Genomic DNA, 21,627 nt, shown 5'->3' with positions numbered 1-21,627 from the left:
AAACGTAAAGCATTTTAAACCATTTACAATACTATGTCAAAGAGATTCTTTTCGTTCGTTAAATTGACTTTCATTTTTAAGTTTTCCTCTGCTTCGTGCTGCTCTAGTGCAGGACACCATCAATGCGCGGGAAGATAGCATCGTTATGATGCCAACACGGTGCGAATGTTACCGATGCGCGCTACAGCTGAAGTTTTCCTCTTTTTTACGATCGCAAAATTTTATGTTGCAGGGAATGAAAAATAATGGCAAGAATGGTGTGCAGCAATTGGTAGTGTGTATTACGTACAAGATTTGGTTTTGTTCAAATGCTATCCTTTGGAGATGCCAGAAGTCATTTAAACTGATGGGATTTAGTTGGTTTAGAAAGAGGATTTTCTCTTTACAAAATGTTGCTGTAATTACGAGAAAAAGGTGCGTACTTTGTTATTTATTATATTGATTAAAGGAATTCCATTTCGACATTGTTATTGTTGCAACCCCATATCAACAACCCGTTGAGGGTTTATAATGGTACCGTTGTAAAATAAAGCTCAGTACATTATACCCGAATGCTTATTGCTTCACAGCTCGTCCAACACACCTCCCCGACGGATCTACATTGTCTATTGATTTTAACGAACACAGCGCTATTATAAAAAGTTGTCGCCAGTAGGATGCAATTGAATTGTGACGCCCTACAGCCGCAGGAAGTCGTACAGATCATCATCGATTCAGTTCATTTGTGGTGAAGATGCATTTTCAATACACCGATAAAGCACAACCAATGTGATGCGTTATGAAGTCGAACAAGTTCTGAATGGATGCCCCATTTAGGGGGTATCGCTTGCCTCCATTACACCAGGCACGATTTGTTTTTATAGTTCGATAAATGGTGTCAGTTTGGACGGTTTGTTTAGCAGAAGCTTCATCAGAAAGGATTGTCGTGTGATTTTACATTTTTTAAGTCGTATAAAGGAGTTTACTAAAATAGATAAGCATTAAATTATGTACTTTTCGCGATAAAGCGGCAAATGCATGCACATTTTAGAAAAAGACTAGTATAGGTCGATTCTACTTTTATTACAACTAATTTAGTTTGAAAACTTATTTGTTTTCAAATATTCTTTTACTTAACTGCCAATAGCGGTCATTTTGCATGCAATTCAAATTCAAATAAGAATGCAATTTCGCCCTACACTGTGAAATGCACTCTCGCTCAACATTACGAAAACTCCTGCCAACAATTACGAAACAAATGCAATACCACACATTTTAATGTTGCACGTTCTTCTGGTTATATTATCAACGAGAAGTTAGATGATAAGTTATTAATAATAAACCAACTAACAGCGTAAATTTCTCGCTCAACTCCATGTACACTCTTGACCCGTACGCTATAAACGCGGCCCTTCTCACAATGAAATGACAATTTTCGCCTGCTTTGCCTGTCAAAGAAAACCACCAACAACAAGAAGGAAATCGGTTGATCTGTCAAAAAAAGAACAACAACGTAATCTTCCCTTGGAAAAGCGAATTCTGGAAGCCAAAATTGAACCCGTAAGCGTCCGTTCGCACCTCGAGCCGGAAAGTTACTTGCAGAAAAATTAAACAGGCAATCACAGCTTACCGTAGCCGGTGCAGGACACAATGTCCAAATCGAATAAAATTGTAAGTATCTAGATACTCACTGGCCTCCGTCCCGCTGCTGTCTTCCGGAAAGTGATTTGTCATGTTGGTTGTTTTTCTGCCGTGCAGGGAATGTTTATCATTTCCCGGCCGATTGTACAAAGCAACCTGACGAGTCAGAAAAGAAGTAACCACCCGCTAGCACTGATATGCCGGTTCGGCTAATGCAAACATTAGGGACGGAAAGCTGGTGCTGATGGTTTGTAGCCGAAATTCTTTCTAACCTCAAACACAAACGATACTTTCTGCTAGGTGCTGCGAATCCAATCAGCTGATGGCACTAAACGCGTCGAAACAGAGCTATCGGTCACGACAAGAGGCCTCTATGAGCTGGCAAAGGCAGCGTGTGGGTTCGATCATTTCGACTTTGCGCTATACCGCGAGCGAAACTACACAAAGGAGGTAAGCTATGCGCTGACAATCGCGAACACTGACGTGGTCAATGTTACTACTGCATGCGTGCAATGTCTGCTCTTACACTTTCAGATTGTCTCCAGTGGCTCGCAGGAAGTGAAAGATATTGGTCTCAAACATGGTGATATTGTATATTTACGGCTAGTAGAAGGACCTTCTACTTCGAAGGCCACGGTAAGGGTCGCAATGAAGACATAGCAGAGTGAAATGATGGTTAATATTGTGCTTTTTTTCGGGACAGGAACGAAGTGCATCAGTTAATTCGTTAGCTTCAAGCCACAGTTCCTCGCTCAGCAATGCGACATTTAGCCGAGAGGCTACCCCATCGACCAGTTCGAAACCATCCGCAGCAGCAGCAGCAGCAACAGAGCACGCGATCACAGAGGATTCGGTCGACCTGGAATTATACAAGCAGGACGGCCGCATCAAACGTGAGCGGGACGAAAAACTGTACGTTTCCATTGTCTTTCCTTTACCACGATTCATGTTTATTAATTTTAATAATCGGTTTTAGCTGCCGTCACAATTCAAACGGTTGTTGTGTACACTGCTCGCCGGTGGAACCGTGGGATGAAAACTACCTCAAGGAGCAGAAGATAAAGCACTTCAGCTTTCACTCCTACCTGAAGAAGCTAACGTCCGGCGCTGCCCGCGGAAAGTTTGTTGCGCTCGAGGATTTGAACTGTAAGATTAAGTCCGGCTGCCGGGATCATCCACCGTGGCCGAAAGGCATCTGTTCGAAGTGCCAACCGTCGGCGATAACGCTTAATCGGCAACCGTACCGTCACGTGGACAACGTGATGTTCGAAAATACGGGCATTGTCGAACGGTTCCTTAACTACTGGCGAACGAGCGGCCACCAGAGAATCGGTTTCCTGTTCGGCAAGTACGAGCTTCATCCGGACGTGCCGCTCGGCATAAGGGCGCGTGTGGCCGCCATTTACGAGCCACCGCAGGAGAGCAACCGTGACTCGATACGCCTGCTGGACGATCCGCACGATGCGGACGTGGACGAGCTGGCTAAGTTGCTTGGTTTGCAGCGGGTTGGGTGGATTTTTACGGATTTGTTAAGTGAAAATCTGGCCAACGGGACGGTGAAACATGTGCGCAACATCAAGACGCACTTTTTGACCGCGCAGGAGTGCATACTGGCAGGACATTTGCAGAACAAGTATCCTAACCGCTGCAAGGATTCGTCGAACGGATACTTTGGTTCGAAATTTGTGACAGTTTGTGTGACCGGTGAGTGTTTCTGTGTGGATAATGGCATGATTCCCATTTTTCACCGCCATGTTGTTTTTAGGTGACGTAAAGAAACAAGTGCACATGGAAGGTTATGCCGTATCGGCACAGTGTATGGCGCTGGTGCGAGACAACTGTCTCATTCCTACAAAGGATGCGCCCGAGCTAGGATATATTCGGGAGTCGTCCGACAAGCAGTACGTTCCGGACGTTTACTACAAGGTAGGTGGCATTTGCTGGGTTTCTGTGATATGTCAAATGTATGGATGGGTTCCGTTCAAAGGCAGAAAGGTGTATAAAAGCTGTTATGCTGACTTTGAAACATAATTATAGTTGGTCTGTCATGTCATTCGACGAATTGAAATATTCATTTATCGATTCGAATCCTTCGTATGGGGAGGACTCGACTCTACTCGAGACATTGATCGCGTGATCTGGTCAACTTGGGTCGTGCTTAAACGACTATTTGAGAGACTGGAACTAGTTACGGTCATTCTAGGCCCTGTTTTTAAATATTGCGGCAGATTGCAATATTATTCCGGGGGGCGTCCGGGGTCTTCTATACCGCTCACTCGTCTCGCTAAACTCGCCATTGTCCTCATTGGCTTCCTTATTATCCTTCCAGACATATGGGGTCAAAAATCCTTTTGAGCATCTTCCATTCGAACGCTGTTAAGAAGGATTTGTCCGATTTAGTCATAGTTGATGTCTCAGATGCTCATGTTAGGCGCAAGATGTCGATCAAATTCATTTTAGATCTTGAAATGATCGTTAATGATCCATGATACATCTAAACAATTGAAATTCCAGAATTTCGGATAGAAACAACAACAAACAAAAGCAAAACCAACTTAATTTCACCGTTTATTTTAGCCGTTCTACCGTTGAAGGGTCTTGATCCGTTTATTATAGTTTTTTTCTGTGGTTTTGTTAAAGAAATTATCCGATCTTCGCCGCTCGCTTTCTTATCTCGCTCGCATTACCGGCCGTATGCCTCCGCACCCTTACACGTAAAGCGTGCATACTCAACTAATAAACCGTCTCTCGAGAGCACATACATCGATTGTACTGGTTCCGTATTACCTTATCCTTATAAAAATCGATTTTTATACCCGCCGCCCCATCATGTTTCCCACCGTCACCCACCGATTAATCGTTCTTCCGCCTTCTACCGGCACCGCACACAAAACAAATGTCCGTGTTGTTTGTGATTTAGCCTTTGCTTTGCTATCATTGTATCGCAATGAAACGTGTCCGCAACTGTTTCCGCCCGGCGGGGTACGTACTGGTAAACATATTCACACTTGTATGCTTGACGATGCGTTTTTGCTTGGTTGTGGTTTAATTGTTGTATTCGTTAATTGTCCGGTTTTATTTGGTTTACGCAAGATGTTGGCAACGATAGGGTTTGAAGTTGCAGTTACATGTTCTAAAGAATACTGTCTGCCTAGATTGCACCGATTTCCCCCCTTTGCTGGATATACCCGTGCCGTAGGAAAGCAGATGGGGGATGCGCCCATGTATTATGTTGCTTGTACTTTTTCGTTATCCATTGCATTTCGTTTCGACTGGTAAAGCTTATCTTATCTGCAAACCCCCTTACCTTTTTACCTTGCAAATCGTTGTGGATTGGGTGAATGGTTTTTAAACCATTGCTCTAACCTATGCTGGTGCTGCGATCTGTCGACAGATGATATACATTGTAAAACATATGGGAACGATCGTCTACATTTCCTCTCTCTCTGTTTGTAACCCGTTGTTGTAGCGAAGTAACGTAAAGTAGCGATAGAAGGGATGCTTTTTGCCAACATAAATTGCACCATAAACCTTTCGTTTTCATTATCTTCTATTCGAGAACTTTCTAGCATTGTTACCATGCATGTTCATTATCGTGAGAGTTGTTTTTTTATTACGAGTACTATTGTGACTAATGTGCAATCGTGTGCTTAAAGTGCTGGCATGTCAATTATGCGCTTGTTACTTCATCGTGTCACTCGTATGCCCGTTTTTTTGTATCTCGCTAAATGCTGTATTCATCGACTTTTATTTCAAAACTTTGCGAACAGTAAAGTAAGGGAAAACTTTACAAAGCTAAAGGATGTATATTAAACCAATACGAGATTGCTACTCATTGTAATGAAAAGAAACACGAAAATACGCTCGAGGCAAATAAGTCTAGAACGACGTTTTTTCTGGTGCCCGATTGTACCGAAAGAAGAGAGTGCATTTCGTGTGTATGTGAGTGTTCTTTTTTGCATATACTTCATTCGTTTATGCTTACTTACAAACATACCGGCCCCTTACGTACGACAAGGCTCTAAAACTCATCCGTTTGTTATCGATTTTGTACTGCTTTGTAACGTGTTGCATTTTTGTGTTTTGTTATACTTTCGTGTTCAATATAGCGCGGGTTTAAATAGATATACGCGTATTCGATCCTTTTGTTTTTCGTTAAATACATCGACATTACTCTTTCGCTGCGTGTTGCCTAATTAAAGTCTACACCTAAATGCTCGCCCCTCGCTCCCGAATTCCCGTCCTCGCCTTTCGTCTTCCGGAAGGATTTGTTTCGCTTTGTTTTCGGTACAGTAGTGCAAATAATAGTGTGTTAGTGCTGCTGCGGTTTCCCTGTACTACGGCTTACATGCTGTAGTAGGGTCACACGTGTTTTCCGCTCGGTTTGCTAGGTTTGATTTGCTCGTCTTTCTGCCAACCTGCATCCATGCCTTATCATCGATCACTTGAACATTTAACGCTTGGCTATTTTATGTTGCATTGTTTGCTGTAGGATTTCGTTTTCTACATACTTTGTTGGATAACGTGTTTTGTATTATTGGTAGGTTTTGTTTACGGTTTCATTCCCAAAAAACATTCAGTCTCTTCACAGTTCATTCTGACATCTATATAATTCTAACAATAGGCTTTGCGATGGATCGCCCGTCAATCTGCGGGGTTAGTATTTTTGTTTTTGGTTTTTTGCTTTTTTTTCACTCCCTTTATACGCTTCCTTTTCGACATCTCTTCGCATAACGAGCTTGGTAATGTGTAAATAATGCTCATCGCTTCTACAAACGCACACACGTACACGTAGTGATTTTTGGTGGAAGGTAAAAGGTTAAATAGGTTTTGGTTTGCTTCTTTTGATTGGTATGTTCGCTGAGCGAGAAACGCTTACTATTTGCCAGCAAAATGCTTAAGCAGCGCAGAGTGGCAGCACCGGCATGAACCCTCAGACCGGTCCATCCGATGTACCAAACGGCCATTACATGTTAAAGTTTGCTGCTTTGCTCTCGATTCTCGAATGGTTGAGCAGAGAATGGGGATATGAATTTGTTTGTTTTTTTTTCGTTTCGTTTACATGCTGGTTTTCTGTACCGTTGTAGTTAACGCTTTTTAACACATTTATATATATATTTGTTTTTTTTTCTTTGCTCTTCTGCTTCACACATTGTTTTTGCTGTTTTTCTGTTTGTTTGTTTGTTTGTTTTCCAACTACTGCACAATAAAAAATATAGCTTTCTCTCGGTAGTTATTACGTTTCGTTTTCATGCAGGAATATATAGATTTCTATACATTTGCTCACGACTATATACGCTTACGTTCCGTTTACGTGCCAAAAAAACTACATCTCGCTGGTACTGGTGTGTAATGTGTGTTGCGTGTATATTAATATATATATACTTTTCCTCCCTTTTGCATTTCCTTCTTCTGTTGCTATTCTTCGTGTTTATTTTGTTCCTTTCTTATCCTGCAATCGTTCCTTTCCTTTTTTTTAAATCTACCAAGTTTACTACATCATAGCGCTTAGCGTTCACACGTGTTACGATTTCACTAACATATAACAGTTAATACAATTCATTGTACTTTCTTTACGTTCATGATTTATTCCCGCCTCGTTTAAGGTTGCACTGTTTTTTTTAACTTGTTCGCGCGTTGGTAGTTTTGTTTTGTTTTGTTTTTCTTTGTCTTGTATATCTTTTCCTTTGCTGTTGCGGTAATATAGTTTTCCCGTTCCGTGTTTTGTGGTTTTGCATTATCGATCGACTAAGAATAATAATTGTTAGCATATTTTGTCGCACTTGAAGTCATTTAAAATGGTTTTGCATATTGCACATATTCTTTGTTGCTCTTTTTTTTGTTTGTTATTATAGTTATACGCGCTTAATGCCGATCGTGCCGTGCCGATGTTTATGCATTATTGTGTGGTTCTGTGTGTTCGCGACTGTGTATAGCCGATCAATGTCTAGCAGCTTCTGTACACGCCCGTGTTTCGATACATACGGTGCACTTTCGCCGATGGTTTCTTCACCCATCCAAAACAAGGGAAGATCTCGTCCGTGTTCTATTTGTGGTTATGTTATGAAGTGAAATCCCAATCACTTGTTTTTTTGCTTGTTTGTTGTTATCGCATCATGAACCCTTCAAGAGATTAAGAGGGGGAGTTCTGTTATTGGGGATTGTTAGGAAATTGGATGAATCATTTAGGGGGGGTTTTCTTCGAAGTGTTCGTGCTCCGTACCGGTTGCGCTACCCTTCTTACTCGTATCACGCGATCATATGTCGATCGTTTCCGCTGTATAATGCAATTGGGTTCGTTTCGTGCTATCGTGCGGCGTACTAATAGTTCGCAATCGGCCACCCATATCCTAAGGAAATGCTACATCTATTCCGTGTCGAATCCGTATCCGAAGTTTGCTTTTTAAAATCGCTACCCTGCCCTTCCCTAACCTACTGCCGTGCGCGTGCGCCTGCTCAGTCTAGTATAGAAGCCGGCCACTACACCGCGTATAAGAACCGCGAAATTTATTGGTCCGTTACGGTGCCCCCGCTAATCCCGCGTATTCAGTGCGTGCAGTGAACTCTAGCTGTGTACAAACGAAACAAAAAAGGGAGATAACAGTGGTGGTTATACCGTACAATGCGCAACAGGAACCGAAGCCTGGCTCTAAACAACAATACTAGCAGCGGAAGGTGTTTCACGGGCTTTAAAAGAGACATAAACAAAATTATACTACTAGTGTACCTACTACTACTACTACTACCATTATATCGCCCCAATTTCGCCGTAGAGGCCCCAAAACGAATCACTAAAATCTATCAACGCGCCGATCGCAGATTACTAACAAACGATGGAAGTTGAAGCTTTGAGCTTACTTCCGCAACATTGCTCTTTGGCCATTATACGGTGCTGCCTTTAATCCCTTTAACCCCCTGCTGCCTTTCTGTCCCTGCTACCTTGCCCTACCCAGTTATAAGTAACAGAATGAAGCTATCAACAAAACGTACCTAGAAGGACACGACTACACGTGACTACATCACCCTACTGCCACTTGCCACAGTTAGCGATCAGCACCGTGCTCTGTGGCTTGCCGGCGGAATCGCCCGCCTGGCTAATCTTTTCCACCAGCTCGAGGCCCTCCACCACGAACGCAAAGATGCCGGTGAAGCCACGCATTTCCCGCAGGATGATGCGGAACTGGGACCCCACCAGCCCCATATTGTCATGGCGCTTCTGGCTGCGTCGCATGCCGACCGAGCCGCGGATCGCCAGTATCTTCGTGTCGTCCGGCATGAAGAAACCCTCCTCAAACACGGACCGGCCACCGCGCCCATTGTTCAGCTCGAAATCGCCGGTAATGATGCTTTCGTTTTCCCAGCACTGGAAGATGCTGCAGCCCTTGTAGCCGAACCCGAGCTCGCCGGTGCACAGGGCGCCAAAGTTTTTCGCCATCTTCGGCGCGACATCGTTGCGCACCTCGATCAGTATGCGCCCGAACGGTTGCCCGTTGATCTCGATGCTGAAGAAGTAGATCGGGTAGACGTGCACGGACGGATTGCAGAGGAGGGTGGCGGCAACGGCAGCGGCAGCTGCAGCGGCGGCCGCCGCCGAACTCGACGATTGGCCCTTGCCCGCACCGACCACCACCGAGGATGAGCCGGCCGAGGAGGACGGTGCCGGTACGAGCGATACGACGCTCGAGCAGGACGAGGACGATATGAGCCCGCCGGGCGAAGCGAGCTGGGAGGAATGTTGCTGCTGCAGGGCGACGGCTGCATGTTGATGCAGTGTGGTGCTGCTACCGGCACCGTTTAGAATCTCGCTCAGATAGCCCGAACCGGAACCGGACGTGCGGGCCGAACTCGACCCGTCCCCCGTTGCCCGGCCGCTGCCCGGTGCCATCCGGTCCGGTGGTGGCGCGATCAGTATCGCCGATGCCATATCGTGCAGCTGGCTCGCGTACGTACCGGAACCGGACAGCTGTTGCTGGTGCTGTTGCTGCTGCTGCTGCTGATGATGGTGCAGCTGCTGGGCGACGTGATGATGCAGATGGTTCATCGTGACGTGATTCGGTGACTGCTGATGGACGTAATGATGCCCACCGAGGCCAACACCTTCGAGTGAAGCGAGCTGCGAAGGAAGTGGTTGTTGTTGCTGCTGCTGCTGTTGATGATGCTGTTGTTGTTGGGGTTGCTGATGCTGTTGCTGTTGCGACTGCGAGGGATGATGCTTGGTGGTGAGAATGTGCCGCGAGTACAGCTGGGAGATGCAGTAGTTGGCAAGCAGCAGGATGGAGTTATGATGGCCATTGATCGCGGCCGACCCGGCCACCGTCCCATTGCCGAACGAGATGGGATCGATGGTGTTGAGGTTGGAGAGCGCCTGCTTGATCAGATCGAAGTCGAACAGTACGCCGTAATGCTGGATCAAATCGTCCAGCTTGCACTGCAGAAACATCTCCTGGTATTTCGACTGCAGACGCTGCTTCTCGATGTGCAGATTGGCGTACAGCTTGTACGCCTCGGCCGGGGACTGCTGATCGAGCATGCCCAGGAACAGCTTCGCCTTGGTCAGGTTGCTGCGGATTTCCGCCACCTCGAACGTGGGCAGATGGTTGATCAGCTCCGTCTCGACCTGCGTCTTGAGCGCGGTGCACGCCTCCAGTATCTTGAGCAGAAAGTCGCGCTGCTTGAAGACGAAGTGCTGCAGCTCGGCGAGTGACTTCTGCATCAGCAGCAGATCGGACGCAATGTCCGTGCGTATGTGGTCGCGTGCCTCCGCCTGCGTCTTGACCGGATGCTGCCGATGCTCGTCACCGCTGGCACACGCCCGACAGACGGCGGTACTACACTTCAAACACCAGAGCGCATTGGGCATGGCGTGTGTGAGACAGTTCTCACCCTTGCTGCGATACTTGCCCGACCCGATGGCACTGACCACACCCCCCGGCCCACTAGTACCGACGGCACTGCCACCGGTCCCCCCACCAACCGCACCAACACCGAGCCCGATACCAACACCACCACCACCACCACCACCACCTACCACCGCACTACCGATCACGCCCGCCCCGTTCGAGGGCAGCCCGGTGGATCCGTTCGATCCCACCGAGGAACCGACACTGCTACCCGTTGTTACGACCACACTAATACCGCTTCCCACACTGCTACTGCTCGTGTTGCTACCACCACTGCCACCGCCACCACCACCCACGGCCACACTGATTCCCGACCCGGCCGCTCCATTGCCGGCCGTCGCACCACCGCTCGTGGTCGGTACCGAACCGCCGTTGGTTGTGCCCGTGGTGGGGACCACCGTACCGCAGCTATCGCCCCCATTCGTCGGCTTGTCCGGTGGCTTTTTGTTCGTGGTCGCTATGCTACCGCTCGAGATCATGCTTAGGTTCTGCGACAGATACAGGATGGCGTTGTGTGTTGGCAGCGCATCCGGCTTCATGTCCGGCCCGGTCAGCTCCGTGCGCTTCCAGCAGTGCACACAGTACAGCTCGTTACCCTTCAGCAGCACCTGGTTGACGCACTTGAGACAGAAGTAGTGCCGACAGGAGAAGAGTTTCGGCAGTGCGTCCGTTTCGTTGAACGGCAGGTGGCAGCAGCTGCAGAGGATGAGCTCCTCCAGCTCGGATGGTAGCGGAGTGAAATCCATCGTCGACTACGTAATTGATACAGAAACAATTGAGAGAGAGAGTGAGAGTGAGAGAGAGAGAGAGAGAGAGAGAGAGAGAAAGAGAGAAAAATCTATATCAGTTAATATGATCGAATTTTAAAGGTATCGCCTGTTTTTTGGAACGGTTCCCAGAATGGTGGATCTTTGCTACTGAGACGAATCCTGCTTCGTGTAACTAGATCCTTAATTTAATTTAATTGCACGTCCCTACGTTACGTCCCAGCAACAACATTCCCCGGCGCCCTGCTTCGGTACAATTATGTTTGTGAGTGTGTTGTTAAACATCACAAAAAAACCAACCACCCACCCACCCACCAACGAAATGAACGATATCATCCGGTTGGTCCAGATCCTGTGACCTCTAAGTAGCACAAATTGTTATCGTTTGTCGTAATGCCGTGGTGGTGGGGCGAGAGGGATTCTATTTTCACCGAGTTCGCCTTCGCCGCAACGACGAATTGGGCGTTCCAGTACAGGTGAGGTCCATAATTCGATTGTCACCCGCCGCACCGTCGAAACGGAAAAATTGAGCCGATTATAATGAGCCCTGTCCTGTTCTGTTGTCCCACGACCCCCCAGGCTCGGTCGGCCAGTAACATCGTCATCGCGCTAGATCGAAAAGACGCGAGGACGGTCGTCTCCTCTGGACCATAATTTGAGGGTTTCTTAATTCAATACACTTCTCACGCGTTTTGTGATGGTTTGGTTGTGCCTCGTTGCGTTGGAAGCGAGCCTACGGATCTACCGTCCGCCCGCCATCTTCACGGCGTTCTTCCCTCCCGTGATCCGGAAAATGGAAAACATATTGTTGCAGCTCACAGCCAGCGCTTGTGCGTTGTGTTCGGTCGGTCGGGTCTCCTTCACTGATGACGAATTGAAATTCGGCCGTTCGATCGATGAACCCCTAACTAACGGAAGGCAATCGTTTTTGATGGTGTTGTTTTATTTTTAGTACAGCTTTTGTTTGTACTAAAAGCAAACACCCCGCACAACACTTCCGCACACTCTATATATTAACTTTGCAGTTAAGTTGTTCGTTTTTTTGTTGCAGCAACAGCACCAGATGCCGATTGGTTCTCGCGTCTCCAAACGGTGGACTGCTGTTTCGTACGAATCGATACCTATACACTCACAAAACAAACACAAAACGGGGGTTTGCTCTAAATTGCGCGCTCGCTTCCCGAAAAATCCTCCCGTGAAGGTCACTGCGAACGTCGACCGAATCCAGCTGGAATGGCTGGCTGGTCCTGGTTTTCGTGGCAGCAGGAAGGCACGGCAATAAATCGTACCCACGCTGCCAAGGGCTGCTTCCGCCTGGTGGTATTATGCGTGGTCAAACATAGGCTTCTCGCTTTGCACGCACCTGACTTGTCTAAACCTCCCTCTACCCACCCTGTCACCGGGAGTCACGATGTTACGTGGGGCAATGACTTGGAACTGACTGCGTCACACGCACGCAAACGCACACAGGCACACTGACACACACAAAGGCAGGCTCGTCCTCGACTCAAGGACACAAACACACACGCACACACACGCGGGTCCAAGATTCTCAAGCACCCAAGCGTGTCCCACCTCGTCGTGGACAACATTAAGCACGAATCAGCGAATCAGTGGTGAGTTGTGAAGTGCAACTACCACCTGGGCCAACTAGGATGACAACTAGCGCAAAACGCAGCAGTTAGCTTATCTGTTTGTCGACGTTTCGACAGCTTCGCGCGTACCCTGCACACTGCTGGGCAAATGGTGCGGTGTAGTTGCCGTTCTGCTTTCTCCGTGCCTAGCAGAGGCGCGCAAAACAGCCTGTACATCGCACTCCATCACCCCGGTTCCGCCACCCGCCGCCAACGCCTTGCCTCCGGTTGGTGATGGGGGCGATGCGTAGAATGGAATGCCGACAGGCGTACCAGGGGGCGGAGAGGGGTAGACCAGGGCAGGACGGATCCAAAGAAGGAAAAAAAAACAACGGTTTGCCCCCACCCGAGACACACTCGCTCGATGACGCACGTATCTGTTGATTTTTGTTTTTCCTTCCACCACCACCACCATCCACTCACAAACACACACACACACACACACACAACACGCTCCCTGGCATGTTATTACTGGGCATTGGGTCCCGCATGTGTTCCGCGTTCCGTATCCACGCGCGAGGGGCCAGCACTTTCTCTTTCACTCATTTTCCACACAACTCGCCTGGACGCGCGCGCGATCTCGGTCTCGCAATTTCCCTCGCCACTCACTTGGGTGAGCGCGCTCACGCTCACGCTCGCTCCCGGTTGTCTCTCGCGCTGCTCATTATCCTTCGCACAATATCAAATCCGGTCGATTTTCACGGCTTCATTTTCATTCGCTTTTTCCGTACATTCTCTCTCTCTCTCTCTCGCTTTTCCTCAAACGTTTCTAAATTCGATTCGATTTGTTTTTTTTTTTGTTTTGGGTTGTATTTGGCCCGAGCGGTCAGCAGCTGTGTTGGACTCACCCGTCCACTCCCTCCCTTTGATTTTCCCATCACCCACGCCTCAGCGGCACTTTCCAACGAAATGGAAATGAGGAAAAATTCGGCACCAAATTTAGATCTACGCGAGTGTGTGCGGGTACTCCGCACCACCTATCCGACATGTTCTCCTACTCCACCGCAAAGTCTTTGTCCTTTGCGTCTTTGAGTGGTTTCGAAGCGAAAAAGGGTGGTCGGTAAAACGAAACGAAAATATATGACACTGTGTCCTAAGCCACCAGTCCCCCAGTCCCCCATCCCCCTCGAACAGAGCACAGAGTGGTGTATTGCGTATTAGGTTGAAGTATGCGTTAGCGACAATACAACACCACCAAAGGGAAGGTCTGGTTGGAGTATGCCACAGCTCGGGAATCAAATTGCGTTGAACGATATGGAAAATTCGGAGCCAATCGTGATCAAACATTGTATCAACTGAGAGCCGTCATTGGGTTCTGCATATTTGGCGAATTATTATGGAGCTGCTGCTGCTATACCCACATTTGTATGATGCGTGATGCTGTTCCCGTGATGCTTTGCCGCAGGATGTACGCTGCAGTCGGTTAGGACAACTGCCTACCAACAGTCGCACACACATACAGCAAGGCGGTAATCACGGCAGGCTTTTACTCCCCCGTGTGCCACCCCCGGCCTCGGGGGGAGGGAGGTCGTCCTTCTTGGGACGCGCGCTATACCTTGTGTGTCCTCTAGGCGCGTTGTGTAAGAAACTTGGTTTTTCGTTTGTGGCGGTGCGGTCCGTGTGCTTACTGGAGTTGGGTAAACATTTTCACACTGCCACACAACACCGTTCGTCGTTCACATTCACACGCGCGCACATATTATAACCGAATGGATGAAGGTGGATGGTTCTTCTGCTGTTCGATGGGGCCCGTGGTTGGAGCATACAACAGCTAGCGTGGCCAAGAGTGGCTCTGTTGTGTCCGCCGCGTCTGTTAGCAAGTGGACGGCAGCAACATGGGAAACGAACCGTAATCACTGATCATCCGGGTGTTTTCGCTTGTTTGTCGTGCCCGTCCGTCGGGACGGTGCTGGTGATGATGGCGGCGATGGTCGTCGTTGGGGTCGTCGTCGCCGTTGTCCTTTTCGCTGTGGACATGCTGTTCGACTGACCCACACTGCACCAGGTGCGGACGAATCGAGTAGAACAATCCAGAGTTGAGATGTGTGAGCTTATGGGATGAGTTTTCCAACGCGGTGAGAGACGTGCGAGCTGGCGAGTACGCACGGGAAAATGAGTTCCGGTGATACGGGAGAGTGTGTTGGTGGGTCCTCACGCCTGCTCCCCTTTTTTCGAGCAGTTGGCCCCGTGATTGGCGTGTGTGCCGACAGGTGGTGGACAGCCATTCCACCATTCGAGCAAGTTTGTTGTTGTTTTGCTACGAGTGTTGGCCAAACGTTGAAGCTATGGGGTATAATTATTTATATCTTTTCCTACAAAACATCCTACGCAGCCAATAGCTGTAAAGGTGCGTTGTTCACTTTTACACTTGCCAATGTCATATCCATCATCGTGTTATGTGGTCCTGCTTTTATCTTCTTATGGTTGTTCGCCTTTATCAACCCTTCAAGTTAAAAGGTCCATTTTGTTGTATTTCCCTGGAAATGTTGTTTTATTTTCCTATTTTTCTATCCTCGGTTTTTGGAAACTATTGGTTTGATGATCGACTTACAGCGCTATTTACAATTTCTCACACGGTAACTCACTCGCTCTCCATACGAGAGCTTCCACACACGACTTCAACTCCTTCATGCAAAGCGAGCTGCTACTCATCGTTATCTCACGAAACCCTACTCTCCAGTGTCTTGACTATTTGCCGTTGGTGTTAGTGAGCATTGGTGCTCACCGAGCTGGGGTGTTTTGCTCACCAGGTTCGCTCTCTCGCGCGCGCTCTCTCTCTCTCTCTCTCTCTCTCCCGACAGCGGTTGACCGTGACCTTGTGATCTGGTGTACCGTGGCAAGGCAATAATAATCTTGCTTTGCTGTGGGAACACATTTGCACGCCTCACGTTTCTTTGCCATGTACCGTCGGTTGGCTGCCGATCTCCTTGCCGTCCCCGTGCCCGTGCCCGCGCTCCCGCAACAAGCGCGGCAACCATCGATGGAGGAAAACAAATACACAAGCGCGTTCTGGCGTTGAGCGCGCGAATTGCTCCACCGTGCGTCCGTCAGCAGAGTCAACGCTAGTAGTTCCCGTCGGTTGCTGATATGGTGTGACTGAAAAGCTTTGGACAGACGAATTTTGCTGGTTGTTTTCTCTCGTGCTCTATGTACCTATTGGCGGCGATAGTTTATGTTTAAGCGCAATAGTTGAAGATCTCCCATAGGGGGGTTTTATAAACGGTTGTCTGGTACGGTATTCTTGGATTAAGTTTTAGCGGCCCGCTATGTAAACGATCGTCTGGTTCACGATTAATTCATGGTTTGGGATTACACCGAGTTACGTTAAATCGATTCCCGATGTTCCGGTCGCAACGGGGTTATCCGAACCGGTGAATGGAAGGATACCGGTCAAGTGCTGTCATGTCTGGGCTGCACTGGCAACACTGTTTCATTTGATTCGTTTTCCGTACTTAAGCAACTTTGTAACTGCTTTCGAGAACGGTATCACTTCCATCGAACTTTCGATATGATGCAATCCCTTTCGGTAATTTGTTTCTTTTTATTCCATCCACAAAAGAGAGAGAGAAAGAGAGCGAACGAGCGAGAGAGTGAGAGGTCCATATAAAATCACACTTTTCACACCATTTTCTTGTTTTCCGTAGCGGGGGAATGAAAGAGCAATCGATTCGAAAAATTCATCCAGCCGGCGGAGTTTCAGTGGCCAACCCGTGGCTCCGCGGTTGCCATACATCTTTGCATCCATCGCTGTAACACGGGCGGTTACTGTGCGGCGGTGTATCAAATTGTGTAACCGATCAACGACGCCATCCACAGCCAGTGGAGGGCTTCTAGTTGCGTTACGGGCAAATTAGTGATTTGCAGTGCACTAAGAGTGTAAGAACCATGCTAGCAAATGAACGTCAAACCCGTTTTGGAGCACACAAAAGATTCAATTAGTTTACGATAAAAACGTTTGCGGACATTTCCATGGAGGCGCATGGTGCGTGTTGTTGTTGCACTGTACGGAAGGGGGATTTTATGTTTCACTCGAACTGACATACGACGTAGAAGAATGAATTGCCTTTTTTGTGTTTTGCTTTCTATCTTTTGGGGAAAAAAGGTGAGCGTTAAAATAATAATTTTTAATATAAATATATACCGAAACCGTCCCTCCCCCGGAACCATGGAGGCGGATGGTACTTCACGTGCGGAAGCAACAACACATACATGACATCTCCGTTCCATCCAAATTACCTCTATATGGTGTTTTTTTTTTCAGCAGCAGAATGATAATTACGGCAATGACGGTGCGAAACGAATCATTACTGCGTACTGGAGGTTTGGTTGTTTTTTTTTGCTGTTGCTGTTTTGTTTGTGTGTCGCGTTGTGCACGCCGCGCTCAGCCACACTAGCCGCCTAGTGGCCGTATTGTTTATTTTTGCCAAATCGTTCGAACGCCGTCAGCCGGAACTGGGCTGGTAGATTGATGAACGGTACAAACAGTACCCACTGCACCACCGGTCTCCTCCGGCTGTCCGCTTCATAGTGCGTCTTCCTGCGCCACCAGCACGGTTTGCATACACATCGCGGAATATTCGCACACTTGGAATAGGTGTTTTTTCGCACTTTGGTTTTGCTTCGTTCACAACCCGGAGCTGATGAGGTTTCGTCTTCGGACAGGCGGAAACCCACCAAAAATACCTCTCCTTATGTTGCTTTCGGACACCTTCGAATGACTGGACGCGACTGACTTTTTTGACAACTCCGAGACCCGAAACCACGTAACGACCTTTGGCGCTGATCGTGATCAACACACTTGGGCTCCGTTCCGTGCCACTGGTTTGTCGCGTTGTGACTGCTGCCTCCAACCGATCGCACCTTTCGGGGCACCGGGGCAACCGGGAACGCGGGAACCGCTCACACAGAGCAATACACAAACCACCCCTCTCGATACGTGTGCAGGCTGGAACCGTACGCCGTACTTTGTTGTTGTTTAGGTGACTGCGAAAACTTAATGCGTATTTTTGTTATTCCATCTCCTGCGCTCGCCTCTCGGCATGGTGAGTTTGGACGCTCGCGAGTGTCGCGCTTGCTCACTCACACACTCACACCCGCTCACCACTCACGCGACTGCGAGTGCGAATGTGGTTGGCAGCAGAGCAGGAGAATAATAAATATCTAAACCGACTACTTCACAGTTCTCTCACACACTAACGTTACTTTGTGCCGTTGTTGTTTGTTTGTTATTCTTCCGCCCTAGTCGAAAGGTTCACTTTTGTTTTCACTTCAAAATGGTTGGTTGGGGGAGAGGATGTGTGTTGGCACTGGCAGATAAGACATCAAAGCTGCTACGGCCAATTCGAGCAGTTTCGAACCGGTTTTTTTTGGTCGTTGGTTTAGAATTTTCCCAAAAACAACCGCCACACACCCACCCGTTCGCTACTGAAACGATCGATTATCGATTCCGGGCGATTAGGAAAGCGATTTACGTATCGGACCATTTACGTGTGGGCCATCGAAATCGCGAGAGAGAGAATCCCGCGTGTGGCGTGGAGTGGGTTTTGCTGTAACATGTAACCAACAAAAAAAAAATCGCACACATTTGTTTTCTCCTCTGTGCTTAATTTGCTGCATCGTCACCCATCATGGAAGTCACTTCAGCAGTGCTGTGTGTGTGTGTGTGTGAGGATGTTTTTTTTTGTGTGGTCACATTTTGTAGCTTTATCGGTGCGAACTGTTGCCGTAGTTGTTACGGTAATGTTTTGACGTCCTCCCTGTACCCTTCTCATCATATACTCACTTGAAATGACGCACAATTGAATAAGGTTCTTTTTTTTGTTGTTTCGATTTAGCTTAACCACGTTTGGGCGTTTTGTTGTTAGGTTCTTTGAAAATTATACATCATGGTGATGCAATGAGGGCAAAAGCAAAAAAGTTAGAATACATCTCATCTCCAATCAACAAAACACAGCTGATGACGACCGGTTCTCTGCCCTTTAGGCGGTTTGTTTGCGCGTACACTCACATGCATTTGCGCCACACATTGGCAGCAAAACGCACACTCAGGTGTAGCGTCGATCAACACTGAACACTTTAGCGATCGTACAAATAAGCACGAACCACTAGAAAAATCATCATAACCTCAGCATCATCATCATCATCATCGTCAGTGAGTGTTGATTGATTGGTTGTATGTTACGGCACGACACTAACACTATCCCAGCGTGGCGCCTACAAACCGGCAACACACTGCCGGGGTTGAAGGGGGACAGCAAAGGAAGAAAAAAAAAACAAGAGGGAATTATGCAAATTACGTCGCAATCAAGCACATTCAACCTGCACGAAACGTTTGAGAGAACGACTCACGAACAGGAGGGGCAAACCAATAGTTACCATTGCTTGTGAATCTCTCTTCCACGAGTTATCATTAGCTGGGCTGGGGTGAACGGGGGGTGGTACTAGTAGAGTACTAAAAGAGCCATTTTAGAAGAGTGTTATACTTTGCGTTTTGTTCAACTCTCGTACTTCTCTCGCCAAGCCTGCCCTACTGGTGGCGGCGTGTGTGAGTAGCTCAGTGAGTGCTCAGGTGAGTGAGTGAGTGAAGTTGATCATCATCATCGTTGTGCGATCGTTTAGATGCTCATGGCGGAGCACTCACCACAGATTGATGATGTTGGTTAATCAGAACACTATTACCTTTCGGTCATCTGGTAATAATTAAACCGGTTTCTTGTAGGTCATATTCACGACTCATCTATTAGAGCTCCTAAGCATTGTTGTGTCAGGTTTATTCTTCCTCACGTGATAAAACAGATCCGCACGGTCAGTTCAATGTCGTCAAGAAGTTCAACACTCTGTCAAATAACCATTTCGTGAATAATTTTTAGGAACGTTAAACGTATTGCATAGTTGTTCAGTATTTGTGGCCTAAATAACTCATAACTGAATAGTGCAGCCTCCTCAGAAGAGACACGGTGCAGAAGCCTTTACTATTTGGTTTTTAATCACTGATACTGCAATCACTTGTGATCTTTTTCGTTATAATACACTTCTATGGTATGGTATTGATTGTGATTGTCTCATTCCCAGCCACACATTGTTGGTTTTTATTCGATCGGATGTTTAGAACTAGAACTTGAACTTGAATTTCCCTGAAGGGTTGCTACAATTGATAATAGTCTTATATAATAGTATTGCAATATTTCCTTATATTTAGTGCAATAATCTTTTTCGACATTTGCTAAATTTGTGGTATTTCCTTTTTTTATTGCAGGAAAAGGATGTGTACGGGAATGAGGTGCAACGCTTGGGGCGACCCCTGCCGGTAGAGTATCTGCTGGTCGATGTACCGGCTTCGACACCGCTCGTACCGCTATACACATTCCTGGAGCGGAAGAATGCGAAGCAGTACTTCCCGGTCGAGAATAGGCTGATCGACGGTCACATACAGGATTTCGCTGCCCTAGCAGACTATTTGGCTAAATCACGCTCGATGCCCTTCCTGGATGTACGTAGACACTGCGTTAGTTGATTCGCTTCGGTGTATGGTATATAACATCAGCTTCTTCCTTCCCCTCTTCCCACAGGCTGTGTCCGATTTTCACTTGCTGTTTTATCTGTACCGCATGGAGGATATGCTGCCGATGAAATCCCAGCTGGGCCCGCTGCTGGAAGCGGTACGCACCAAGGACAAGGCTAAGGCTAATGAGTGGAAATCGCGCGAGGTGTGGAAAACGCTCGAAGAGCTAATTGAGGCCAGCTCCAACCATGATGAGTGAGTAGTAGTGCCGTTAGTGCCACACATTGGCATGATTGTCCGCGACTAAATTGCTGTTTACAATTTCGCTCCAGCTCCAGCATGAGCAACGATGTCGAGTTTGTGCCGAGTGGCGATGCGGAACAGAACTGGATTTGTACGTTCTGCACGTTTATCAACAGCCGGGAGCTGCCCGCATGCGAGATTTGCAATCTTCCCAGGTACGCTGAAGCTCTTTTTATACCGCAAGTTTTCAACGTGCGTTCTTTCGTTTTCCAGATCCAGACAATGAAGTGCTAAGCTTGATTAAAATGGCTGCTTGTGTAACAAAAGAGGAAGGGAAACTGACAAGCATCACCTGCAGCTCACTGCAAAGATACTGCGGAACATTGAACATTTTAAAAACCAGTTCACCAAACAATCGGTGAAACAAAAAACTAACTGGAGCGGCAACTGTGCTTTGGAAGGCAAACATTATCATGCAGCGGTACGGCTACATACATAGCTATAAGCTGGGGAGGGAATTTTTTAGCCTAATGCATTAAACGAATATCATTTCGGATGGGCAGAGGATGATAGGGATGGAAAGCTGCACAGGTGTTGTGCGGTCAGAACAAAACTTTCTCTCCCGCACACACACACATTCTTTTTCTCTCTATGTCACACTACTTTTCGATGGGCGGGGGTTGCATTGAAGCAGCCGCATAAGGCACAGAGCGCAACTGGATGAGCTAAGCGTAGAGAAGTGATTAAATTATTTATTCAATAACAGCATCCTCCGGCTACGGTGTGAGCCATTCCCTATTTTCCATCCCCAAACCCTTCCCCCCCCCCCCCCCCCCCCCGCCGTATCAGCGTCCAAACAAGGTAATGGAAGAGATGATCACATTGACGTTGAAGCAGGTGACAGTCGTCAGCAAACGGAAACTGATAAATCGATAGCAAGGTAAACTGATTCAAATAAAGTC

The 21,627-nt window shown here is 47.5% G+C and overlaps 2 protein-coding genes across 2 annotated transcripts; one reads left to right on the top strand and one right to left on the bottom strand.

Annotated features, from left to right (window-relative positions):
- Positions 1 to 1,492: 1,492 nt before the first annotated feature.
- On the top strand, positions 1,493 to 21,622 carry LOC128299534 (nuclear protein localization protein 4 homolog). The gene is made up of 10 exons (XM_053035528.1): positions 1,493 to 1,650; positions 1,921 to 2,070; positions 2,155 to 2,256; positions 2,324 to 2,532; positions 2,597 to 3,324; positions 3,386 to 3,546; positions 20,177 to 20,410; positions 20,490 to 20,677; positions 20,755 to 20,880; positions 20,939 to 21,622. Exons 1-10 carry the CDS (start codon positions 1,630 to 1,632, stop codon positions 20,949 to 20,951), a joined length of 1,932 nt encoding a protein of 643 aa, XP_052891488.1. The 5' UTR covers positions 1,493 to 1,629; the 3' UTR covers positions 20,952 to 21,622.
- On the bottom strand, positions 7,614 to 15,311 carry LOC128298653 (keratin, type I cytoskeletal 10). Its single transcript, XM_053034423.1, has 3 exons — positions 15,294 to 15,311; positions 8,611 to 11,272; positions 7,614 to 8,189 (listed from the first exon to the last, which is right to left on the bottom strand). Exons 1-2 carry the CDS (start codon positions 15,309 to 15,311, stop codon positions 8,645 to 8,647), a joined length of 2,646 nt encoding a protein of 881 aa, XP_052890383.1. The 3' UTR covers positions 7,614 to 8,189; positions 8,611 to 8,644.
- Positions 21,623 to 21,627: the final 5 nt, after the last annotated feature.

Source organism: Anopheles moucheti, chromosome 2 (assembly GCF_943734755.1).
Source record: "Anopheles moucheti chromosome 2, idAnoMoucSN_F20_07, whole genome shotgun sequence".
Lineage (NCBI taxonomy): Eukaryota > Metazoa > Arthropoda > Insecta > Diptera > Culicidae > Anopheles > Anopheles moucheti.
This window is presented reverse-complemented; position numbering and strand designations above follow the sequence as displayed.